This window comes from Crocodylus siamensis, chromosome 2 (genome assembly GCF_052110815.1).
Source record: "Crocodylus siamensis isolate JL-2025a chromosome 2, ASM5211081v1, whole genome shotgun sequence".
Lineage (NCBI taxonomy): Eukaryota > Metazoa > Chordata > Crocodylia > Crocodylidae > Crocodylus > Crocodylus siamensis.
This window is the reverse complement of record NC_143396.1, coordinates 124111061-124138574: the sequence shown is the minus strand read 5'-3', so window position 1 is coordinate 124138574 and position 27514 is coordinate 124111061. Positions and strand designations below refer to the sequence as shown.

Here is a 27514-nt window from a genome sequence, read left to right as displayed (position 1 = left end):
GAACAGGTGGGAGTGCCAGTGCCCACCCTGTGAGCGCCGGTCGGGGAGTCAGAGAGCTGGATGAAGTGCCATAGCCGCTTCCCAGTCAGCACGATTGGCTGCAGGGGATCCTCTCCATTCTCCGGTCAGTGAGATTGGCTGCCGGGAACCCTTTCCTAGTCCGCAGGTGAACGCCCCCGCCCCCCCAGTCAGTGAGATTGGCTGTGGGGGGAGCCCCCCCAGTTGCTGACTAGTCCCTGGTGGGGGCCCCCCCCCAACTAAGGTGGTACCAGTTGCCTATGGTTTCTGGTTCAGCACATAGGTTTCTTTTCTCTTTGTGACAGAGGACTTTCTCTACCAAATATCTGTGACCTGCCTTTTGGCACACAGTAAGCAAGAGAGATCAGGTCTAATGGGACAAATTATAAGACAAAACTAACTGAGCTAAGGAGTCAAGCAATATCAAACAGCACTGAAGTCACCTTTTCTCCCTTTTCTCCTACATCACCCTTTTCTCCTCGAGGACCAGGGAAACCCTATAAAAAATGAACAAAGATTTCTGTTGGTTTTGACATGTACGTGGGCTAGATTGTAAAATACTGCTGGGAAATGTATATAAGACTACATTGCTGCATGCTTTATTTTGTAAGGAATGCAAATCATGCTATTTGGCAAGGCCATTTTGCAGGAACAGAAGCAATGGCAGTGACTCTCCCTGTTGTACATGCTAAGTGGCAGTTGTGGGCTCTGGGTGACAGGGATGCTGTGGTCTGTAGCTTTGGGAAATGGGGAATGGGATCCCAGGAAGCTCCCCCTAGCAAGTCATCAGAAATCCTAAACTCTGAATAATGCACTGCTTGTGGGGTTTGCAGTTATTCTTCTCAAACAGTGATGAATTTACTAACCCAGCTATTAAGGACTGATGTTCTGAGCCTAGTGAGGAATACTATTTAGGGTCAGATTGGAGAAATATTGCCATGTGTAGCAATCATGCTACTACAGTTATGAGTCCCAGGGAGGTTATGTTAGTAAGCCTCACTGAGGTTAGCAGGTTTAGGCTGTCCTTTTTCAAAATACACTATTTATTCTCTCCAGCCTTCTCTTCCTTCTGTCATATGCGAACAACAGCAGTGCAATGTTTAGTATATTCCCTACATGTTCAGCATGCACAGTAATTAAAAAAAAAAGATGTGCTGCATCCAGGCAACTACTGCATGAAAGAACAGTTTACCTACCATTGTGAGTAAACTGGTCATAAAAATTACTTACATCAAGGCCAGGCTCGCCATCTTTGCCCTGCCAAAGAACCATATAAACTCTATTAGCACCCCTAGGCTTTGTCACTATGGCTAAGTACAGACAATCAAAAAGCCTGAGGCTGAATTGATTCAATCTTCACAGGTTAGTCTAAGCTGCACAGATTGAACCGATAAGCAAGTGAACAGACATTCACTTTCAATTCCAGAAATGCAGCCACATGCCTGCAGTGGCCCAGGCCAGAAGCTGGAGGGTGTTAATGCCTCCCTGCTTGGCTGGAGCAGGCAACTTGATCCAAAGCTACCTGCCCACCCAGCAAAGGGGGATTTGTGGGAGAGGTGCACAAAGCATTCTGGGATGCTGAGAGGGCTGTGAGTTAACTTGAATCTGGAGGGGATCTGAGACAGAAGTTCAATAAACTGATTTAACCTAAATCATTTAAGTCTGGTACTACATCCATACAGGCTTAGCCTAAAATGGTTCTGGTCATTTTGAGAGTGGCTTATGTGCACTGAACTTCTGTAGTATTGTAGTAACAGTTTTGTAGTAACAAACTGGTTTCCAATTACTTATACCAGTTCATATATAATTTCTGTCCTTAGCCTGTGTGACCTCTTGTTTGCTTACGATACCCAAAAATGCCATCTTCATATGTAGCACCTGATTTCTGTCTAGATAATACAGGAATGTAGCAGGATTCTCTCCCTGTAGAACAGTAAAGCTCATTTCTTAGATTATACAAAGAGCATTGCCATTAGCAAAGGGTCTTTCTGTCAGTGTTTAACATTTCCTCTGTTTCCAGGAACTGATAACTTGACTGTAAAATGTTACTGTTGATTGAGCCTTAGCACACAGCTTCCAGGAGCAAGTTAAAATGAAGCGAAGCCCACAGTTTCCACCCCTTTCAATTCATAGACAGGAAATAAAAGTTTTTGCTTTACACAAGTGGCCATCAAATGAGCATGCACAGCAAACCACTACTCCACTATTTCACAAAGAGCTTTAGTAAAGAGACAGTGCTGAAAAACCATTGACACTCATGGACCTGCTTTGGCTCTGTCCAAAGCACATGGGAAGTTTGTCCTTGACTTCTGTCAGGAGCAGATCAAATGTTCTGACATCAGTATGAGTTGTGGACACCCAGCACCTCATGAGATGGGGCCCCAGTATGCACAGATACAGATATGAAAAGCCTCATGCTGTGGTCAATGACACAATTGCATGTGTTAATTTTTCAAGTTGGGTACCAAAACCATAAACCAGTTATTCATGCCACCCTACTTCTCAGATACTGAGAGGACAGAGTCCAGCTTATATCTAAAAGGGGCAGTATTGGCTTGGAAAAGTGCAGAACAAAAGGATGCACTCTTCCTTCAGCAACCCCTTTTGAAAGGGCTCTGTGGAACTTCGAGCTCTATTTAATCTACCCTTCCCAGAAGACTGTTATAAACTCTGCCTGCCTTCATGCTGGAAGCAACTTTGATGATGCAAGGTACAAGGCACATGATGCTATTCTTTCAGCTTGGCACCAAGAGGCTTACAACAGAGGATATGGACAATGCCCTACCATTGTCAAAAATGACCAAACAGGATATCAGTAGGAACCGCTGCAATCTCATCGAAGCTGGAACAGATCTGCGTTGTCACTGACTACAGCCCTTTGTTGTGTCAGTGCACACAGACACAAATGTATCCACGGCCTGGACCAGATCTGCAGTAGGTGTCAACTAGGATTGTTCAACCCACTTCAATGGAGCTAGGCCAATTTACAGTAGCTGAAACTATGGTCAACCTAATTTAGTGATGGGTAAACGACTTAATCAGTTTATATGAAAAAGAGCTTCCTTGCTCTTGAGGTGTGCTTGTTCAGGTATATTCAGATGCATCTTTTATATCTCTTCTGGTTTCTGATCAGGGAATGTGTCCTCTGAAATATTCAGTGAGATTTCAAGACCCAGAGTACAAACTTAGTGCCACTAGGAAATCAGATGAAAGATAGTAAGATAAGCATCTGAACTTTCAAATGTTTATCTGAACCAAACCCAAACTATCAGCCTTTGAAAGCTTTCCCATCTCATATACTTAGAAATACATAAAACCAAAATATAAAAGCAAAATATTATTGTCTCAAAGAAATCTGAACAAGAATCCAGACGTTAAGGAAACCATAAATACTTGAAGACTACAAATGGCTCTGAACCTTTGCCACTGTTTTGGTGGTCTCTAGACAGCTAATAACATGTATGACAATACATAATCCATGAGTGCTGGAAGAAGGAGCACTTTAAGTCTGGATATCCTCACTCGTGTTGGTTTATGTCAGCTTCATCCCATTACTTTTGCATAGTTGTACATGTGAATATGAATCTGTCGATCTTTGTGATATGGGTTGCTTCAAGTGCAGTGACCTTGCATTGTCAGGGATTATTATCTCTCCTTACCGCCCTCAACTAATTACACTGCCATGGAATATGGCCATAAAGCATACAAAGTTTAATTAAGGAGTGGTGAGAGTTGCAATGTTCACAGGTTACATGCCACTTACAGGCAAACCATATGGTCCTCTGGGTCCAGGGTCACCTACAGCTCCCTTTTCACCCTAAAAAAAAAGATAAAAGAAAAACAACATCTGGTTCAAATAGCACCACAGCCTCTTCCTGTTACAACAATTCCTCCTTCTTAAAAGGAAAATCCTTTATATCTCTCATCCTTGGGCATGTGCTCATCAGATTTTAAAATGAAAAGAAGAACAGGGCTTTATAGTCTTATTTAGGCATATTGCCTGCATTGTGTTTTTTGGACACCTTAATGTAAGCAATACACTGGGGGAAAAGACAAAATAGGTCACAGAGGTAAAACTTTGCATTTATTAACGTTATCATGCATTATTATTTAGTACTGAAAATACATATGCTCATTAAATTCCATTTTCATCAGTCTGTGTTATAAGTGTGTTATAGTTGCAACAGAGTCCTCTGTCAGAGGCCTCCATGGTAATGAATACTAAAGGTGCTTGTATATTGTAACTAGCTCTATGAAAGCAGCTGTGATTTCCTCCATAAAAACCTAAATTACCACCAACCAGAACAAATGTGTTTAACAAGCAATACTGTTAACAGCAGATCTGTGGAGACCATTGCTATGTAAAGCTATGCATTTAGCTGCACTTTCAGATCCTAAATCTATATTACCCCTCAGACCTATTACATAAAAACTCTAATAAGGTGCAAGGCAAACAGAAGAGATACCCACTCTCCACTAAAGTTAACTGAAGAATCAAGAGTTTCCAAAGATAGAAACTGGTAATATAACATTGCAACTTCTTAGAAGCTATAAAGGAAACATTTCCTAAATTAAATAAAATCCCAAGGGAATAAATATAAGGTTGGAACCAGTATTTTTAGTTTATGCATCTTTGCCCTCATGAAATGTTTTTCATGGCGACTGATCAAGGCGCTGATGAAGTGTGCTTCTGTGGCTGGGAACTTCAATCCAGCCAAGGAAGCACATGGTGAGGGGTGCTCTCAGCCTCCGGAGCACATGGCAGTCTTGAAAGTCTCCCTTGTGCTCCAGAGGGTGGGTACTGGCCGCACGTTCAATTACATGCACACTTTGTGTAATAACTTTGCCATGCCATCAATTGAATAAACATGTGGCCTGGTCAGTACTTAAAGCATGATTAACCAAGCAATCACATCTTAAGTGCAACATCTGTCAGGGCTCTGACATGCATCTCTGTAGTGGTGTTAGAATGTGACTGTAGCTGTGATTTCCAAGAAATGTAGGAGGCCTAAGGGTTTTTTTGTGATATCTTTTTGTGGACTAACTGCAAAGTTGGGAAAGATGTTAGACATCCTTTTGGGCAAAAAGTATCCTTCATCAGACCTGAAATGGAAGCAGACACAAGCTAAGCTAACACAGGGGAAAAAAGGGGCTCTGTGTTTAACTCTGTAAATAAGACAGAAAGGAGGGCAGGGTGGCACCTTGAGACTAACTGCTTCATCTGCTTCAAGGAATGGAAGCAGGCTATAAAACAGGAGCAAACAGAGATTATCATGAGCTTTCCTAAGAAAAGTAGAGTAGGTGACTTAGTTAGTGGAGGAGCAAGATCATTCAAGAATGAAAAGGCTCATTATTACCTCTGGAGTGAAGGGAGATTAGAAGAGATAGTTTTTAAGTTTGTAACAAGTGATTAAATCGTTGTCTGTTAAATCCATACTTTTTAATGTCCAGAAAGGCTGTGGATTCCCTAACCTGTCTCCTGGAAGTGTTTTGTAGATACCCTTTGAGCAGGAGTGTTATGAGATTAAAAAGAAAGTGGTTCTGTGCTCCTACTGGCATTCACATCTCTAATTTTTTCTGTGAGAGCTAACTGTGGTGCAAACTTTTTGTCTAGTTTCAACTACATAGTTTCCATGAAGGCACTATGAAACTATTTGGTGTGCTGGATGAGATATACTACATTCTGGGTGCATCTACACATGCTATTAATGTACCTGAATAAACTCCAGTGCAGTTCACACTGGAGTCAGCTGCTTCTCAGGCACAGTGTCTTTATGTGCATGTGGGGCTGCAGTAATTCAAGCTGGAGTGGAGCAGCCCTGGGCTGGCAGAGGGCCTAGGGGGTCAGGTGGTCAGGCAGCCCTGGGCTGGCAGAGGGCCTAGGGGGTCGGGTCAGATGGCAGTGTTGGGTGGTGTTGGGGCTGGCTGGGACATGGGGATGCTACACTGTGGTACTAGATGGCAGGCAGCTCCCACACTGTAGCAACTTTGTGCCCCAGCATGCCCTGTCACAGTTTACACCTGTGTTTGAGCACACATAATTACTCCACTGTAGGATAGTGCTTGTGCTGGACAGTACTATCCTAGAGTGAAATTAATTAATTTGCTGTGCCATAATAAGGGCAGACGTGTAGATGGTGACACTTTACTGCAGAGCTAATTAGTCACCTCCATAGTAAAGCACGTGTGTAGATGCACCCAGTATGATATATAGCAGGACTGTCCAAATTGTGTCCTCTGAGGGGTTAATTTGCAGCCTAAGTCACTGCTTCACTCATCTCTCCAGCTGCTATTACCGCCAGAGTCTCTGAGCTCCCTCTTTCTCCTCTGCTTCCTCTACAACATTCCTCTACAATGTGGTGTTGTGGGTTGGGTATGGAGGGATGGTGCAGCCCATAGGCTGAGGGAGCCTGGGGGGGTCCAAGGGAGGGGGGGAAGGGAGGGGGGAATCGCGGGTAGCTTCCTGGCAGCCTAGAAGTTAGAGAGGCATGATACCCATTATGCACCTCTACATAATTGCTGTCATAATGGTTGTGATGTCAGATGCCAAACACAGGTATATCTGATGAATAATTAGATGAGAGATGCTCACATCCAACATGCTGTACTAAGTATTATCATTTGCAGTCTATGATGAGTGCACTCTCAATAGGAAACAACACTCCAGGATATATATTTTTTGGCTGGGACTGAATTCCTAGATGTGGGTTCTGGATAAGACAAAAAAAGAGTGGTTCTGACCATAGGTTGTCTGCTCTGGACTTCCTGGAATGTCGACTGGATCTCTACTTTACTTCCTTCTTTAATGCAAACTGTGTACAGGGTTCGTGGCACAGAAAGACACTAAGTTTTTGCCCAAAAGTTGCCACGACTCAGTGGCTAATGAATGAACTATTTCTGGATGAAAAGTGCACTAAAATCTAAGTTATTTACTATTCACTATTAATTCACTGGCCACTATTATTCATAATTAAAAGCATAGGCCAGGGATTGGGGATACTTGAGAAGGCCCTGGGGGTACACTGAGGCAGCCAGGGATGGAGCACCGCCCATATGCTGGGTGTGACCCCACGTGTCAGGTCCAACTTGGTACACCAGGTTCAACCCCATGTGCAGAGGTTATGGACCCAGGTCCCAGCCAGAATGGCACAGGGGCTGTGTCATCTGGTCAGAGGGCTGCTCTCCATGGCTAGGGACAGACATTCAAAAAGCCGGAGCCCGAACTGATTCAACCTTTGCAGGTTAGTCTAACCTGTCTAGGCTGAACCAGTTTGTAACTGGACAAACATGCTCTCTGGACTGAGACAATCTGGGCACATGCCTGCAGCTGCTCAAACCAGGAATCAGGGGTGCTAAAGCCAGCCCTTGCTTGCAGGGAAGCTGTGCTGCAGTGGGAGCGGCAGAGCCCTTACTGGGGGTGGCAGCCCTTGCCACATTGTGGGGGAGAGCGAGTCCCTTTGTAGGGAGGGGCTGTGCTGTGGGCTTGGGTTGTGCATGGCAGCACTGGGGGCTGGGGCCAGAGCCCTGCAAGCCCCCACAGCGCTGCTGCGTTCCACAGCTCCTCTGCCAGCCTGGCAGCGTAGCCCTTCTGGGAAGCTGTGACGGTCTCCTGCCCATCGGGCACTCACTGCTCGCCACTCCAGCTGCCGGGTGGGGGCAGGGCCGGCCCCCGCAGCTCATTCTGTGCCAGGACAAGCCAATGAGGGGGCTTATTCAGCAGCCATTATTGCCCCTGAGCTTCAGCTGTGGGCCAGCCCAGCAGACCCCACAGCCAGCAGCTGAATAAGCCCCTTCCTGTTGGGAGGGGGCTTGCCTGAAGCACAGAGGTGCCACTCCACTGCAGCAGGGTCTGCCCAGCTGGGTCTGCCTGGCCTGGCTGCTGCTGCTTGGTGCTTGGAGACAGTGGCTAAAAAAGCCCCCTCTTGTCAGCAGGGAGCTATCTCTGAGCAAAGGGCAGTGTCGGCCATGCCAGGGAGACCCCACCGGGCAGACCTGGCTGTGGTGCGAGTGGTGTCTCTGTGCTTGGAGCAAGCCCCCTCCCAGCAGGAAGGGGCTTACTCAGCTGCTGGCTGTGGGGTCTGCCGGGCCAGGCAGCAGCTGAAGCTTGCGGGGAATAACGGCAGCTGAATAAGACCCCTCAGTGGTCTGCCTCAGCACAGAATGAATGGCAGGGGCCAGCTCCGCCGCACTCTGGCAGCTGGACAGCGAGCGGCAACTGCCCAATGGGTAGGAGCCTGTCGTGGCTTCCCACCGTGGCTGCGCTGTGGGGCTGGCAGAGCGGTTGTGGAGCACGGCAGCGCTGTGGGGGCCTTGCAAGGCGCTGGCCCCCTTCACACCCCAGCACTGCCGCACAGCCAGAGCCCACAGCGCAGCCCCTCACCTGGAAGGGGCTTGTTCTCTCCCACAGTGTGACAGGGGCTGCTGCCCCCAGTAAGGGCTCTTCCCCTCCCACTGCAGCGGCGGGGAGGGGGCACAGTCAGGCAGAGCCCCTGGTGGGGGTAGGGACAGGGTTATTCCTCCGGTGGAGGGGTGAAGCCAGGGGCCTATCCCGGGCAGAGAGCCACCCGGCTGCCAGTGGGGTAGAGGAGAAACTAACTCTGCTCCCTGCCCCGCTCCGCCTCAGGGGCCATGATGCCCCACTGCTGCAGCAGCGAAGGGGGAGTGTGGGCAGACCTGGCTCAGGTCCCTACCGGTGGGACAGAGCGGGGAATTAAACCCCTCTCTGGTCAGACCCCTGCCGGTTCCTGCTTGGGCTGCGGAGCAGAGGGGTGGAGCCAGCCTGGCGGGACTGGGGCAGAGCCCCTCCCAGCCCAGAGAGCATGCTGGGATGCTGGGGGTCTCTGATTTAACTCAAAGTAGCAAAGGTTCTGGGACAGACATTGCATAAACAGGTTTGACCCAAATCAGTTAAGTCTGATACTTAACTGATTTGGGTCAAACCTGTTTATACTACATTCAACCAGGTTCATCTCAAACCAGTTTCAGCCATTTTCAAATAGGTTTATGTGCACGGAATGTCTGTTCCATTACAGGTTTAAACCAGTTTCTGATCACTTAAACCAGTTTATGTGTAATGTCTGTCCCTGGCCCACAGGTCTGGGAATCTGGCAGTGGGGAAGCTGCAGCAATTAATGCTCTTACCACTCCCTTCCTTCAAATTTCAGACCTGTGAGGATTAATATTTGTCACATCTAATGTTCACTTCAATTTCTACCAGTTAGTTTTGTGGGAAAAGGTGTAGGAGTATAGAAGAAAAATATCGTAATACCACCTGGTGGTAAGAAGACTAACATTCGATTTAGCTTAGACACTTCATATTTTTATGAAATAGGGAGCAATATTCCTTATATATAGCTCACTGGGTGCATCTCCATGTGCTAATAATGCATATGAATAAACTCTGGTGCTTATTGTTCTGAAGTTTATTGCTCCCAGGCTCATATGTGCATATGTACCTGGGACTGCAGCATGTTGAGCAGCTCCAGCTGGTAGCGGGGGTTGGGGGGGGTCAGCCTGCCAGCCCAGGGATGATCCCCCCAGCTCAGCATGCTACGGAGGGCATGAAGGTGCTACAGAGGGCATGCTGGGGCATTAGGGTGCTTTAGTGCAAGGCTAACTGGCAGGCAGCTCTTGCATTGAAGCATCCTTGTGCACCAGCCAGCCAGGGTAGCATCTACATGTGTGCTGCTGTAGAGTTTGCAAATAAATACTATCCTGCTGCAGAGCAAATTAGTTTACTCCAGCCTAATAGGAGTAGACAGGCAATGTTTATGCTCAGCTAATTATAGATAATTTCTATTATAGTTTATAGCTAATTCGTCTACTACGCAGTAAATGTCTTGTATAGACTAAGTGTCTTTCTTGATTCTGTTGATGTTCTAGCTATTTCTGACGGAGAAGTGAGACTAGATACCCTTGTAAAAACTACAGGAGGCTATTTAAAAAAAACAAACCAGTAAATGTCTTGGGCCTTCAGTGCTTTCTTGCATAAAAAGCTTACTAAAAGATTTACTAATCACTCATAATAGTAGCTATGCAGCTGTTTGATCTATACTTGATATACGTCTAGACTGGTTAATGTTTTTTTTAAAATCTTAAACAGCAACAAAGACCATCAGAAGTCCTCTTAAAATAGCCCTACATAATCACTAAACATATGGTACACAAAAAATGCTGGCAAAGGGCATATAAGTTTGGGGAAGTAATTCCATGAACACATGTGAAGCTCTGACCTGACTGGATATGTACTCTACAGACTTCCTGTCTGCAATGTGAAGCTCCTGCTGAACAGTGTTTCAAACATTGGCTTTTGCCAGCAGTGGATTAATGGATTATGATGGATTAATAGATAATGGGAGGCAGGCTTTTGAAACTGCTGTGCCAAACAGAGGAAATACAGGGAAATAAGCATTCAGCCAGGTAATTTTGAGTAGATTTTATACCTAAGAAGCCATTTCCAAGCACAAGGGATTTACATTGTGGCTCTTCTGGGTTGTTGCCTATTTCAAATCCAAGATCCTGCATTATGTGATTTTGTATTGTATGGAAGTATTTTTTGGAGGAACAGAATAACTGGCATTCTCCCATCTAAATTACAAGTACAATTAAGGAGGCTATCCCAGTGAGAAACACTGTAAATTTAAAATACACCACCAGAAACTGTAATAGATTTTGAACTTTTGTGATGACAAGAGCTTTTGAGAGAATACAAATTTGAAAATCTGACAAGAGTTTCAGAGTTCAGAGATACATTTTTGCTATCACTGTTAAAATCCCTTGGGATTGGTATTTATTTAAATGTGCTTCTCTCAAGTCCTTTAAAACTGATGCTTAAGGATGACCCTGCCTTGAGCAGGGGGCTGGACTAGATAACCTTGTGAGGTCCCTGCTAGCCCTACTTTCCTATGATCTTAAATAACTGCAGTTTCTGACTAAAAAATCATAAATATGTGGAAATGACTGTAAATAAATCTCCATCAGTTCCCGGTGATATTGAAGTACAGTTAGATTTAACAGACAGTAATTTGAATCTATGCAACACTATCTTGAAGTGCTTTGCAAATGAATTAATTGCCATATATTTCCTTTATCACGACTCACACAAATAGATACAACACTGTGCCCAAAGTGTGCTCATCTCCAATAAGCAATATATTCTCATGTTAACAGAACTGTAACAGAACTGCTAACATTTTTAAAGCACTGGACAATTATCTATTATGATAACCCTGCAAATATCACCGCAGTTTTAAAGAAGAAGAAACTGGGACAAAAATGAAAAAATTTAGCTGTAGACTCAGTAGGTGCAACTGACTGAAAGGGAATTCAATTTTCTTAGGTCCGTGAGTCAGTGGCAGAGCCCATATGGGAATTCCACATTTCTTAGAAACTGGAGAGTTCCCAACACCAGTTCTCTAGAGCAGTGGCTCTCAACCTTTTTTGTACCAGAACCCATTTGTAAACATTGATGGCAAGTCCTGACCCAGTGCCCCTCATGCCTGACCCATTGCCTCTTTGCCCCCAGGCTCCAGCCCCCCAATGTGTAGGTTGGGGGGAGAGGAGATATGAGGTATGAAGGGCCCCAAGTAGTTCCAAACAGCCCCTTGCAGGCTGTTTCAGCCTACAAGGGAAAAACCACAGCTTCTCATGTTTTTTTCCTTTAAATGGGAATCAATTTTTAAAGTCTGTTGATCCATTTTTAAAGTTTGTTCATGACACTTTCATATAGTCTTGAGATTTACTTTTGGGTCGCGACCCACAGGTTGAGAAACACTGCTCTAGAACACCATGTCTCCCTTTAAAAAGCACTTGTATGTAGGGCTAGCCAGTGTTTTACTGAGATCACTGAAAAGTCAGGTCTGGATGGCATTATTTCTGCCATGACAGCATACCAAATGAATTTATCATTGCCCCAAATTCTGCATAAATAAGAAATTAATCCACATCCTTTACAGAGTTAAAGATAGGTTTCATTTGTATATTTATACTTGCTTTACATAATACTTCAGGGCTAGGGACAGACATTCAAAAGCCTGAACTTGAATTGATACAATCTATGCAATCTTTGCATGTTAGTCTAACCTGGCTAAGCTGAATCATTTTGTAACTGCACAAAGTTCCCAGTAATGCCAGCACATGCCTGCAGTGGCTCAGGCTAGAAGCTGGGGGGTGCTAGAGCAGCCCTCCCTTCCCTCGCACAATACTGAGCTGAGGGGTGTGTGGCCAGGCCCAGGCAACATGCTCTGATTAGCTCAGCAGGGAACTGATAACAGTATTTATCATCCCCTAACTCAGTGTTTATCACCCCATTAAGAAAACAACAGAGGGACATTACCAGCTACCTGTTGATTCTGCCTGTTGATTCAGCATGGATGGGAGCCAGCATGTGGTCTGCTAGATAATACACAGACACCTCCTCAGCAATACAGAGGGGAGGGGAGAAATTCCTGCTTAGCAGGGAGTGGTGAGGGGGAGCAGGGAGCAGCATGCAGTCTTGCTGGAGCTCTGGCTAGGGAGCAGAGGGAAGGAGCCAGCCCTGCTGTGGAGCAGAGAGCCCCACCCAGCCCACAGAGTATGCCAGGGTGCTGGGGGAATCTGATTTAACTTAACCCAGCAAGGGGTCTGGGACAGACATTGCATAAAACCAGTTTGACCCAAACCAGTTAAGTCTGATACTATATTCAACCAGGTTTATCTCAAACTGGTTCCAGTCATTTTCAAACTGGTTTATGGGCGCTGAGGATCTGTTCTGTCACAGGTTTAATAAACCAGTTTCTGATCACTTAAGCCTGTTTATGTATAATGCCTGTCCCTACCCCAGAAGACCTAAATCTATAATCAGAGGCAATATGCATTCCTGCAAACCAGCAAGATTGGCTTTCTAGATTTATTAAATAATAAATGGATTTGCCATTTAAAAATGTTTTTTCAATTGACCCACCCCAAACATTTTACCTTGAGACACTTGTAAACCCTCTCAATTGATCAATGGCCTCTGTTCTTGACACAAAATATTAGCTGTCAACAAGGACAAAATTTGATCCTGTTCGCAGAAGCCACGCTATGGCCTATCTCTCTAAATGTAGAGATTGAGGTCCAAGGACAACTTGTTTTTGCACCTGCATTTGCAGGCTCAATAAATGAATATTGTAATGATGCATGAAGATACCTGATTATACATGTATTTATTCATTTCAGTGTAAACAATACAAATACATCTAAACACTCTAGCCACTATGACACATAATTAATGCTATAAAAATACTCTCACAACATTATTCAGATAGAAATTTTGCTAACCTGCCACACCAGAAAAGCCCTTTCCCAATTTCTCATCTTTCAGCATCAAGTGGATCTACACAAGAAGTTTCTATTGTTTGAAAATTTGGCTATATAAACTTATGGAACTTCTAAGTTATTAAAAACTTATTATTTCCTTACCTACCCCTATCTACAGCAGCTGCTTCTTGGAAACTATTGTGACTTTAAGTCAGAAGGGTCATTAATACCCTTGCAAGCTTATGTAAGAGAGGAAAACAACTTATCTTTCTAAGACTACAGAGATATTATATTCCGGCAGATCTCTTTTTCAAGAGATCTTTGACTGCAGAGTTGCATATCTTTCAAGATAATATAATTTAACAAAGCAAAGGTTACTTAGGTGACATTTATTTTTAGAACGTAACAGCATAACTTATATCTAAGTTACTTGCTAATGTATATAGTATGCTGGACTGCCATGTGTTGAATTAACAGAAATAAAGTAAATCTAAATAAGAGAAACGCTTGAGTACTGTAAACCCCAAGAAAAAGCCCCCAACAAAACAGACTCCCAAGACCATTAAACATACCTGAGTGCCAACCAGATCGGCAATAATTCCATAATTACTTCACCTTGAACTTACATCTCACCACGGTTTTTTTTTTTTCGCAAAAATGAATTCTCAGTCCATGCAGACCTACTTCAGTTGTTCCACTTTTAAATCTAACTGGATCCATGCCATATTGCAATGTCTTCAATACAACAGGCCTAAAGTAGTGTTATTACAGTTGTTTGTTAAACTTAAAAATTCTCACAGATGCAGTTCTAGATTTGCTTTTAGTTGGAAATAAGTATAATCTTTCACTTTGTTGTTTAAGTAAAGAGTGATGATGTTAATGTTGACAGACTCATAGTTAAACAATAAACATGAGGGCCTGAATCCAACTCCAACTTTATACAGGTAAGTAGAATAGGTAAGTAAATAGAAGGAGAAAAGAGGGGATACTATTTCTGTCCCTTCCTTAATGAGGGAGAATCTATCCATTTTATTTTATGACAATTCATTTCAAAATTGAAAAACACCACTGGGAACAGAAGCAGGAGCCAGAACCCAGAAAATGCGTGAGGGGTTGTCATGATTAAATTTTTCAGAATATAAATGGAAATGAGTTTTAAACCTAAAATTAAAAGAGTGACCCTTAAACAAATATTATTCTGTTCAATAATACATGGGTATGTTTTTAGTACGACTTGAACTAATTTTAGTAGAACTTGTGTAGTTTTTTTCAGACAAAAAAAATACAGCCAACGATTGTTTACTTACTCTGTCTCCTTTAGGACCTGCTGGGCCGTGTGGACCAATTGGGCCATCTATACCCTAAAAGATCCAACAAACAGGAGGTGAAAAACAAATGCCCTAAAAAATTGTATCTGGTCTTAACAGGCTTTATTTGAGCAGGTTTATTCTAGCCAGGAAGCAGTTCATCTCCCACTGATTGAAAATCTAGGCTTAATTGTAATGGGAACTGGGCATACAGATCCATTAAGGGATTTTGAAAATCCAACCTATAAACTACTAAATTATGATGTAATCCATCTTTCATCTAATTTGATACTTTATTGCTTTCAGTCAGCAGATTTTAGAGGTATTAAAATGTAGAGAGAAATTTTGCACAGTAGAAACTGAAGGGTTAAACAAGAGAATTTATGTAGAGAATTGTGTGGGTTGCACATCAGAGGCGAAAGCAATGAATTATAAGGCTTAATGAGCTATGTTGTTCTTCATTTTCTCCTCTCATTGTTCATCATTATAAAGGCCAAAGAAAACATTTATTTTAAATATCAAAAGGATCAAGACAGAACCCTAGCAGTTTTGCACCAATCTCAGTGACACAGAATTAGTCTAACTGAGGCCTCAGTTCACACTGGGAAGCCTAATTTTACTCAGTAAAATAAAGAATATCCAAACCATTTTTTTTCTTTTCTTCCTTTCTGATGTTTCAGGATTTGCAAAAAAATTGCCAAGCAATGGCTGCCACTGCTGAAGACAGGAGGAAAAGTACAAGCAAAAGAAAGGGAAAGGAAGCTAGACACATGCTTCATGCAAATAATAGCTCTGCCTACATGGGTCTTGAGAGCTAGTCTCAGTGAAACAGCTAAAATTCCAAGGCAAACTAAGAATGAACAATACATTTAGAAACAAGATGAATAGGCTTAAATACACTGAGACATGTCTACATCTGCATAGGCTTTTGGGAACAGCACAAAACTAGGCAATACCAACCAGTCATACCAAAATGCACTCATGGGCCCATCTAGAGAACACGGCCGTGCCATCAATAACCTGTTCTATGCCTTCCTCCTGATTCTGCAAGGAAGCTGCCTGGGAGGTTTTGTCTCATTCTCTGTAAGTAGATGGTGCTACCTGAAACTGTTAACACCAAGTGCTGGGTGGTGATTAAATAACCTAGCAATCTCTAGGGTGCCAATGGCTTTGTGCAGAAGAGCACCTTAGAGGGGGATACTGGTCTTACCCTTGGTAGTGGAAATGCCACCAAAAAGTTGTGGAACTGAAGCCCACTCCATGACAGGGTAGATTGGGTTATTTAACTTTGTTGGCAGCCAGTCTAGGAGTGAAGCCCCAATAAACAGACAAATGGATGATCTCCTTTGCTCCAACAGCTCCTGCAGCCAAGACAGTTCCTAACATACTGGCAACTGCCTTTTCTACAGATTAAACCAGCAAGGCTGAGGGGGGGGACATTGGTGCAGTGCATGGGCAGCTTACCATCTCCATAGACACTGTCCAGGCTTTTGTGCCTTGGAGAAGTCACTCCAGCTTCACCTTATATTTAAGTGTGGTTTATGTTCAGTGAGCTAATATCACACTCAGTGTAATTCTATTGTCTCACGGGACAGATGCTTGCTACTACTCCTACTGTAAAATGTTATACGTAAACTAAGCAAATCAGGCTGTTGAGAAGCACATAGTATGACACAGGAACACAAGGGACTCACCCGGGGTCCTGGCTTCCCATCTAAGCCAGATGCTCCCTGTGTGATTAGGTGGAAGCACAGATGACAGGTATAACACGAATGACAAGAATGTGAGATTAGTAAGTGGTGTTGATGAATAAACATAATTTAAACACACAATACAAACTGTGACACGATTCTGGAATGGGTATCACATTACTACAGTATGTTAGTTAAAAAATTACATACAACATTAAGAGCCTGATTCTGTTCTCATGCCTATTGATTCTACATTTGTGTAACACCAGTGAACTGGATTCAATCCTGATTTGCAGTGGCATACTTTAGATCAGAATGAGGCTCTAGATATATTAGTGCTACAAATGCCAGACATTACAGTGTGCTTCAACACACAAAAACAGATTTGTAAATTGACTAAGAGAAGGTTTTAAAATCATGACAATATGATTACTGTATTTTGTACCCAATTTAAAAACATGTTTTAACATCTATATGAAGAGTTTAATGCAGAAAATTGCATTACGTCAGCAAAGAAATCTGGGCCCTAACAACAATGGTTTTATTCATTTCTAAGAGCCTGGGAGATAACAAATTCTTGTTTCTTCAGCTTGTTACAATTTTAGCACATAATCATTAACCTAATTCCAGGGTGGAGGTGCATATGACACACACCGCTTTAGGCTGTTCAGTTTTATATCCTTGGGGGCTGAGTGACCTCTGGTGGATTTTATGTGAATAACTTTAGTACAGTGCAATAACAACTTTAATACAGTGTAATATAAACCATAATATCCAATGTTTGCTGGATTATCAAAGAGACATTGGCAATACCATTGGCAAAAATTTTGGAGACTAGTAAATGGGTCAAAAATGCATTTTTGCAGGGGGAAGACCAGAGCTGTCTCCAAATTTAAAATACGTTTGGGGAATAATTTTGACTGAAAAAAGGAAATAATTTTGAAAAGTTAAAATGTTTCATTTTGATATTTTCAGAACAATAAATTTGGACTTTTGATTTGAACTAGTATTTTTCTTTTATTTTTAAAAAGGGGCAAGAAAGGTCTGAACAACCATAAAACAAAATTGAAAAGTTTCATTTTGGGGCAAATGAAACAGTTTGGGCAACACAAAAAATTTCTTCCCATTTTTCAGTGCAGTCATGGAACTGAAAAATCCTTATTCACATAGCTCTAACAGCTAGCTTCAATAAGATGAACTACAACCTTTTTGATGAAGGTGATCTTCAACAGAGTCTCCCTGCATGTCTTTTAAAAATTTGGACCAGATTTGATAATTTCAAATGCTTTTGTCCTCCCTGCTGCTTGGAAAGACACACACCAAAAATAAGGGAAATAAACTGGCTATGAAGTAGAAACTGTATGAAACTACCTTTTGAAAAAGTACTATCAAATACATAACCCGCCTAAAAAATAATGCACATTTTTCTCTGTTCACATATAGTTCTAACTATTTTGGGTGTTTCTTGTTAACAACATTTTCAGATTGACATGTGATCTTTAAAGCTTTGGTTTCCTTTTATTATCAGTTATACCAATCACCCATAATGAGGCCTACCTGAGCAGTACAAGGCAAAAGTAAAAAATCTATTATCCATGAATGAATGAGGAATATTTGAAAATAGTAAGCCAATTCCAAATGTATTTACTTAAATTGTAGTCAATCAAACCTCTGCTTTATTACTGCAGTTGTTCAAACAGTGGAAGACTGAGGAGACATCAATATTAAAAGAACAAAGTTGTTCCAGAAAACTATTTTTAAATAAAACATGACAACATTCATATCACAACACGATTAATGTAATGGGGATCACAGCATCCTCGTGACATTAAAGACTATCAACTAACAAATGACAAAAAGAAAGTGACAGCACTGTGTGTTACTTTGGACGCTAACACAAACTCTGGGTAAAACACAACTGATGTTTTGCACCAATATGGTTTTTATAAATGCTGCTGAGTAAACCAGAGTTGTTGGTTGAAAGTAGAAAGAGACGTTTGTGATTTGCATTGAAATTGAATAGTTTTGTTCTTTTTACTTACTGGAAGACCCAGGGGCCCTCTGTCACCCTTTTGACCTGGTTCACCCTTCAATCCTTTAAGACCATTCAACCCTGGTTCACCCTAAACATAAAAGTATAAATGCCAAATTTTTGGTGCTATAAGGGGTGCTATAAGGGGTGTTTAAACTGGGACACAAGAGAGCCAGTCTCAGAAATGGCTACAAATTCCAGTTTGAAACAACAAAGAAGGTCTGTTCACTGTAAGCTGCTATTTCAGCATTTACAGACTATTGGCAGTTTACATGGAGATACTGTACTGACCTGCACAGAAGTATTCAGTAGCTAACCAACGATAATTTTAAATACAACTGTCTGTTAAAAATACAGGAAACTCCCCTGGGTAATAGACTCCTGAATGATTTCTAAACAATTATTATAATATTTGGATGACTTGGGCTCAACTATTGTTTCCCTCCTACAGTTTTTTGACTTGCCTAGGAGTCTACACATTATTATCCTAGGCTGTTAATTCAATATAGGAACAATTTAGTTAGAGGAGGGGAGATGAAAAACTCTATTTTGTTCACATCAGTGATAACCGCAATAATATCTGATGAAAGGTGCTTTTTGTGTGGAAGCACCCATCCCCCTCCCCTCTCCTCTTCCCTCCCCCCCCCCCATGGCAAACTGGAATTTACAGCCAATTCTTATGCAAAGATATTTTTAAACCTTTAAACAGCATAATTAAACAGGAAATTAAGAGAAGCAGTGTGCTGTGCTGAGACAATGTAGTTTTGAGGCCCAGGCTTCACTGATCTTAGAAAAAGGGTATTCATACATGAACAGGAGGCACCGTTTTTTTGTGAAGATTAAATTACACAGATGTCATTGTGCTAAAAATTGTAGAAAAAATAACAGCAGGCTGGTGATCATTGTGGAAGCGTTCTCATATTATGTAGCTTTACCATGCCCCAGGGTTCTGCAGGCAAGTCAGGACACTAAACGTTCATGCACTCTGCTCTCCAGCTTTCCCTGGACACCATCCCCGCACCCCTACATCTACATTGAACAATATCCCAAATATAATCTGTTTGATTGGCTTCAAATACCTTCTGTGTCCTACACCTAAATAATTTTTGTATTCCTCCTTTATTCAAATCTATGTCATTTTCAGAGCAGTAGCCACAAAAACCCTGTTCTTTTGGAACAGGCTGAGTAATCCTGCCTAACTCTCTAGCTAAAATGCTGATAAAAGGCAAGTCTACTGATAAGATGGAAACAATTTTATATAATTATTTATCATTCAAATACTCAATGCCAAAGTATGGATGATATAGTTAAATTAGGGCTCAAAATGCTTAAAAATGAATATTTCTACAGATATTTCTGCATTGTTTCTCATTCAAAGAATTTTTAAAAATCTACAGTTTGTTTTTCTGAGAAGGTTGAATATTAATGTGGAAATGCTGCTTTATTATTTCTACGGTGTCATGTTGAATTTGCAATGATCATTTATTAAATAAAACATTAAAACAAATGAAAACAATGTTAATCCCTCCAAAGCCATCTAAACAACTTATTTCTTAGGAATTTTGCAGGGGGCAGTGTGTGCACTCTGTGCCAGCAATGAGGGACTATTTTCAGCAAGGCTGAGATGGCCTTTGGGCTGCAGTGGGACTTCCAATAGGAACATGTATAAGATAGGAGGGGAGATGGCAACAAATGAAACTTGAGCAGAGTGAGAGGGAACTGGCCTGTGAGAACTAGGCAGAAGGCAAAAGGGAACTTGTACTAGAAATAGGAGGTGAGAGTGAGCACAGGGGAAGAAGAAAGAAATATCTGCAAATGAGCTTACTTGACTTCACTTCCTCAGTGTACAACACACTCATCCTTTGTGTTCTAAAGTGTAATGTAAGGTAAATGCAACTGTATAATTGGAGTAGCATGAAGCTCTCACCCACAAATAGGACACTAGATATATTTATCGGTATAAAAACTGAGCGTACGCTTAGGTGAAACACAAATAGTAAATGACTGCATAATATTAACTTTTAGAAATACCCTTTGATTCTTTTTAAACATCAACTTTAAGGTTTAAAAATATCAGAAATATTTAACAAATAAACGAGACATAAAACAAAAACGTGGTTGCATGCTTCATTGCTATTAACACAGAACACAGCATGAAAAATTACAGATATAAAGAATACAAGCAAACTATTAATTTACCTTTGGGCCAGGCAGTCCATGGGGTCCCTGAAAATAAAGATTCCATCTTTTAATGAAGAAAGTAAAGTATACATGTGCAGAAGAGTCGGTTGCTTCTTCTAGGTAAAATTTACACCTGCATTTTTGTCCTCAAAAAGTAAATTGCAGGCACAAATAAATGTAAGACCAACTCTAAGCATCTGGTGAGGGAATAAAATAAAATTGGTAGTTACAGTGTTGACCACTTAGATTTGTAAACATGATCAGTTTCTCCACTTCCCAAGAATTTGGGGCAAGCCTGGATTAAGATCTCAATCCAGACCCAAAATCCATGATTTGGGATTGTCTCTGATAGTCACATTACTTCACATCACTTTCATTAGGCAAGTGTTACAACTGGGAGGCAGGAGTGAAAAAAAGAAGCTTACCATAGGGCCTGGTGGACCATGTGGACCTGGTGATCCAGGTGGTCCTATGATCTACATATAAAAACAACGTTGTTAAGAAGATGGAGGCAGGAAGCTCCCTTGCAAATACTGATATAGTCATAATGACCCTGCTCTCTCTGGTGCACTGCTAACAGTTTTGTTACCATTCAGATGGAAGAACACTGCAGAGCACTGAAGCTGCTAACCCATGCTTAGGAATCTGTCAGTTGGAAGAGCCCTTAGAAAATAGCTACATAACTCTATATGCATCTATGGCATCTGCCCCAAGGCTCTCAGAGTGGGTGTTATTCTCAGGAAATCAAAGAAGAATCAAAGAGGGAAGAATCAACTTGTCCCAAGCCATATTAACAACTGGAAACAGAATTCAGGTCTTCTGGTTTCCAACTTTACACTCTAGCAATCAGACATCATTATCCAGTAAAAATATCTTTAAAACATTACTTTACAGCAAAGCTTGGACCTTCTCTTTCTTGGCATATGTCATTTGGCTGTTGTTGCACTAGATTTTTTTTTTTTACAGGAATAGATGATATAATGTCTTTTCTGGGTTCCATGTCAGTCCTGATCAATGGAAAAAATACTAAGCAAATTTCTCTCAGGTCTTGGCACCACACCAAAATTACCCTTTTCCTGCCCTCTTATTTGATTTAGCCCAAGAATCGCTTGCAGCTTAATCCTCATGCTGAAGTCACTAAAACAGGTAATCAAGTTATTCTGCTTTCAGCATGTACTCATTATATGCTGGTTCACTTATCCCACCAAATCCAGAAAGGGCAATTCCATGATGAGATTCACACCATTTAATAGCATTTCTCACATGGGGCTCAGTCCCCTGAGGTGGGAGGGAGAGTTCTGAGAACACCAGCAGGGCTGCTGAACCAGTCTACTTAAGTCCTATCTCCAGGGAACATACAGTGTTCAGGTGGAGTTTTAAAACACACGGCTGGAAGAAAGGAGGGGGTAGGAGAGGGATACCAGCTGTGGGAATCATCTCCAATAAGAGAAGAAAAGGAGAGTGATTGTCATGACTGCATTCCCAAGGGGATGAGCTGGTTACAACAGTACTGCTAAGGGGGGAGAAAAGTGTGCTCTGTGATTCTTGTGCTCCACACACAAAGCGACTGATTTTCCCTCTAGGTCTAAACTTATGCTCTGCAGTGAGAGATGAAAGGAGGACAGAAAACCAGCGATTCTTAAATTCTTGTCCAATCTCTTTAGCCTGTCACTGTGGCCAAAATGCCTCAGCTCCATGACCTATAATGGTACTTCTTTCCATCACATTCTTTGTTGTAAGATTTAATTTGTGTTCTTAAAATGCTTTGAAGCATATAAAAGCCCAGATCTGCAAAAACTTGTACATGTGTTTATGCTTACTCATGTGAGTAATCCCATTAACTTCCATGGGTCTATTCACACCAGTGAAGTTACACACATGCAGAAATATTTGCAAGATATTTAAAAGGGCTCAAGCCTCTACAGCACCTGACATACTGCCCAATAGTTTCAGTGGGATGTTTCTCTTGACTTCAGAGGGGCTTGGATTGGGTCCTATGTCATTCTTGTCTTCATCCTGATAGCCAAATGAAAATCTGCTCTGCGGGTGTCTCTGAGGTATTCACTGTACAAGGCCTAAAGATAGATTGCTTAGACCGGAAATTCCCAACGATTTTATCTCCGTGTATTATCTTTCTAAACATTTATTCAATGGAACTTTTGTCACTGGATTATGTCGGGATATGGAACAGAACCAACATGTTTAGCAGGTTTTTAACCATATTGTGCCAGTCTAGTTTAGGAAAACAATGGATCTGTTTTCCAGAATCCTTAATACACTTATACTATCACCCAATGGATCCCAGATGACTCTTTTTGGTTGTCCTCAGGGGGTGCATCTACATGTGCCCCCACCGTGCAGTTGTTATTGCACCGTCATTTAGTATGGCACATGGTTATTTTTAGCAGCTACATTGCCATAGCTATGCCCTACAGTGAGAGAGCTCATTGCAATGGCACCATAGTGGTGGCATCATGGTTTGGGCATGCTGATGCTACGTCACCATAGCATGTCATTATGGCAGTGTAGCATCTCATGTAGACGTGTCCAGGGTGTAACATTTTGAAACCCAAATAGTAGGAAATGTGAGGCTGAAGGGGAAGGCTTTCCAAGGATGCCACTCTCCTGTAGTGCAAAGCGTTTCTCACATGGGAAGTTGGAGAACCACTGCTATATGTCCTGTGACAGCATGGGGAGACTTACAGAAGGACCTTGAGGACCCGGCAAACCAACATCTCCTTTTTCTCCTTTCATACCATTGGCTCCCTACAAAATCATCACAAAGTGGCATTTAACAATATGTTCAATCTTGATAACAATGGAATTCAGTCTAGAGAAAAGCACATTGTTTTGCTTAAATATTTTATTTACAATTTTCATGAAGCAATCATAAAACTATAGTACTACTTAAAATGGATGGTACCTCTTTACCTAAGCAGGGCTTCCAAACCCAGCAAAATATTTTGTAAATATATACTTAAAAAAAAGACAGTATCTATCAACTGTTAGGCTACCAAACAGTTAACAAAAGTAATGGTTGTATATATGGCTAAAATAAAGATAATTCAGACAGCATGACATTTACAAAATGTTCTCTCTTGTACCGCTTTCATCATTTGTGTGCTTGCAAATTTTTTGTACATTTGCGTATGTGTATATACATATAATGAATCCCTGTATAAATACAAGATTTTCCATAAATGTTGATGCATGTTCTCTACTTCCTTGAGTATGTGAGGAAGCCACAGAAGTTTCTGATACAAGAATATTTTTCTTTTCAACTACCTAAAGGGTGGCTAAAAAAAGGATGGAGCTAGACTGTCCTCAGTGGTGGCAGATAACAGAACAAGGAGCAATGGTCTCAAGCTGAAGCAAGGGAAGTTTAGGTTAGATATTAGGAAAAACTCTCACCAGGAGCAGTAAAGCACTGAAACAGAGAGATTGTGGTATCTCCATCCTTAAAGGTTTTTATGACCTGTATAGACAAAGTCTTGGCTTGATCTAGTTGGGGTTGGTCCTGCTTTGAGAAGGGGTTGGACTAGATGACATCCTGAGGTCCCTTTCAACCCTAATTTTCTACGATTTTCTATGATTCTGTGACAACAACCAGAATGGAAAGTTCTTACACATAATTTTTGATCTAGTGGTCATAGGTTTGCCTAGACCAGGTATAGCCTCCTTGTATTTTCAATTTATAATTTTTTATGCTATTTCTGCAATTTACAGACACTAAGAATTGCCAGTTATGAAAATTGAATGATTTTCAGGGGAAATCATTTTTAATACTTACTGGTAAGCCAGGCAGTCCAATTCCACCCTTTTCTCCTGACATGCCAGGCTCACCCATGTCTCCCTTTGAGCCTTTCGGACCCTGAAACATCATATTTTTATCAGGCAAATGTCTTGTGCGACAGTGACAAATCACTGAAGTCCTTAATTTGACCTTTGTTTTATCCTAGTATACAGGATAAACCACCAACACCTGGAGTTTTTATTAACAGGAATTAATGCATTCCCTATTTTATCATTCTATATAGATTCTCACCCTCCAACCCCATGTATAATGTAATAGTTTCCTCAAATAGGATTCACTAGATCTGGCACAAGGTGATGTACTCAGTACCTGATCCCCATCAGCTCCTGGAATTCCTGGAGATCCTGGTTCACCCTGCAAAACATTTTATGGAATTGTGTTATGGCTCCTAAATACTCCAATTACTGATGGGAATATTTCATGCTAAAGAAATTAGGCTGGCTAGTAACATGCCTTACATATCAAATGCAGACAACAAATTAAGTAATTACTAAAGCCACTGAAATATGACCTTATAGAGATCATGAAAGAGAAATATTCTCTTAGTAGATGTTTGTGGAAATGTATTTGCTACTTTGTCTATACACATCAAGCCTAAAATTGGCCCCATTAGAATACCAGAAGAGTGCTTCAAATGTCTGCAAGTTGACTGACCTATACGACAAGGAGAGTTCACTAAAAAAACAGCCACTGTGCAGAACATTGATCCTGTACCTTTCAAGTCAATCGGACCTTTGCAAATAACTTCAGTGAGCACATATTCAGGACCCTGGTCAAAAGCTTAGGATATTCAAGAATGGTGCTAACAGCCTGGGTGAAAAAGTATGGACCACAAAGAAACTTTAATTTTTCTGTTTATATTTGCCTCTCAATTGGCTGTCTGGGCAGGAAAGAGCCTGCCAATAACAAACATGCTGACTTACGCACTGACTCCTGAATGCCATTCCTAAGGCAAAAGCTGACTTGTATGGCAGTAAGCTGGACCTTTCTATCTAGCCTGATTCTGCTTTATCTCATGAATGCAGGAGGAGAAAGAATACCCAAAGAACAGGGAGCAACATCTGCAACTCCATACACCTTAAGCTTTGCAACGCTTCCCTAACTGGAAGTTGCAGAATCTCTCAGGGGTTGTGCCCCATATCAGGAGGGCCCCATGTCAGTTTGTAACCAACACAAAGGCCACTTTCTTACAAGTTCCTACATTGGCTCATATCTATATCAGCATCTGGTTAAAAACCTTTAGATTTAAAAATCATTTTTGGATAAACAGAAATGAATGCCTTTTCCTACCATATCATGGGGCACAATGAATCATAAAATTAAGACAAATGACTGTTTCCAGGATAGGCTGAATGACAAACTACTTGTTTTTCAGAAGAACCTGTAATTTACTGCTGTCTAAAACTGATTTGATAGAGCTTATATTATGCTACATTATAAGTTTAAAGGGCCATGAGAATTATCACTTAACTTAATATTCAACATGAGTGCAAAAAAGATCCGTTGCTTATTTCACACAGTTTTTTGTTTAAAAAACTTCATAAGCACAACTGTATGATTTACATGTCATAAACAGGATTCCACGTGAAAAATGCTTTGCATTCAGTTCCTAAAGCTTGCACTTATATTTGAACATCAATATATATTTGAAACCCATCACTTATATTTGTAGATCATTGTACAGAATATATTGGAACTATCAGAATATGTTGACTCGCAACTAATAAACGTTCTATGCTTAGAAATATTTTATATGAAAGAAAAATATTCCTGACTGAGGAACACAGGAAGACTCAGTCTTGTTTTGTGGGGATACCCTGGAAAAGCAGAACACTACCCATCCAACCCTGCGTATCACTGCCAAATCAGCACAGACAGAATGCTGGTTCTCTCAAGTGTCATATATGAGGCTGCCCTAACAGTGGCTGAGAACGGTAGTAGATGGCCTATGGTGGTAGCCAGTCTTCTAACTGCCTGTGCATTTTTAATTGTGATGGCAAATCGTGGGATTGGAATATGGTGTTCCTTTTTCAGAGCAGCAGTCTAGTGTGTTACAGCAGGGGCTGGCAAGCTATGGCCCATAGGTTGCATCCAGCATGCAAGAGACCTTACCCAGCCTGCCAAACAAGCCAAAACAGAAGTTTATATATCCCACTGTTGGTAAGTTTTGCATGGGAAGGCACCATCTAGTGCAGGGATGGGCAATTATTTGGGCCCAAGGGCCACACAGGAAGTTCTGAAGAGCTGTTGCGGGCCAGGTCAGCACCTTGCCTCCCCACTTTCCCCTGGAACAACTCACCAAAACCCACTGTGGGGCTTCAGGCAGGCAGGGAGCAGTGTTCAGGAGTGGGAGAGGTGGGTGAGGCTGGGATCATGGGGCTGGGTCACTAGGTGGTGAAATTTCCAAGCCAGGCCCCTGTGCTCTGCAGCCAAATCTGTTAGCATGCCTAATCTGAAATATGTCCCATCATTTAATATATCAAGGAGACATGCTGCCCTATAGAGTATATGCAGCCTCCGGCATATATATAAACCATATGGGCAAGCAAAAAGGGACACCAAGAATGCTTTCACATTTAGCAGAGGATGTGTAAAATAGAAAAGATAACCTTTAGTCCTTGTAGTCCTTGAGGTCCTGGTGGCCCTGGTGGACCCTAGAGACAAAATGAAACCAGTCTGTTATTTCTGAACTAAGTTCTTGAAGACTATCATCTACACACAAGTGTGAACTTCACCCCTGTTAATAAGCACAACCTAGTTTTCTAAGAAAATAATATTAACACATGGAAGAACCAACACCAACTATAAGCAGGGTGTTAATTTATGATAACTCTCAACAGACAGTGTCATCACACACAAGCCTCTGTTACAATGACATTAAACATTTAACTTGCCTCCTTTTGCCTTGCTACTTCAGCAGAGGTAGCATTTAAGATTGTTTATTGTTCTGAATGGTACACAGTAGGGGTGCATTACAAACAAAAACCTATCGATACTGTAATAGTGTCTGCAGAGATGGCAAAAACAGGACTAATGGAATGGGAGAGACAAACATTTTAACAAAAATGGAATACAACTACCATAATTACTTGCATACCACATGCACATCTGCCCCAAACATAAGTCCTCCAAAATTGGAGAGGCTATAAATGTCTGCTGCTTCTCTTCCATCTCTCACCACCAGGCAGCTGTA

General features: G+C 41.7%; 1 protein-coding gene across 1 annotated transcript in view; it reads right to left on the bottom strand.

The window, feature by feature from the left end:
- Positions 1-27514, bottom strand: part of LOC149870708 (uncharacterized) — a 248949-nt gene that overhangs the window by 20221 nt on the left and 201214 nt on the right. Inside the window, exons 23-34 of the mRNA XM_090036721.1 lie at positions 26931-26975; positions 24631-24675; positions 24298-24378; positions 23211-23273; positions 20933-20983; positions 20526-20552; positions 18337-18417; positions 16298-16333; positions 14604-14657; positions 3782-3835; positions 1249-1275; positions 462-515 (exon numbers count right to left, since the gene is read on the bottom strand). Of these exons, the coding sequence (XP_089892847.1) occupies positions 462-515; positions 1249-1275; positions 3782-3835; positions 14604-14657; positions 16298-16333; positions 18337-18417; positions 20526-20552; positions 20933-20983; positions 23211-23273; positions 24298-24378; positions 24631-24675; positions 26931-26975 (618 nt within the window). The remainder of the gene's footprint in view (positions 1-461; positions 516-1248; positions 1276-3781; positions 3836-14603; positions 14658-16297; positions 16334-18336; positions 18418-20525; positions 20553-20932; positions 20984-23210; positions 23274-24297; positions 24379-24630; positions 24676-26930; positions 26976-27514) is intronic.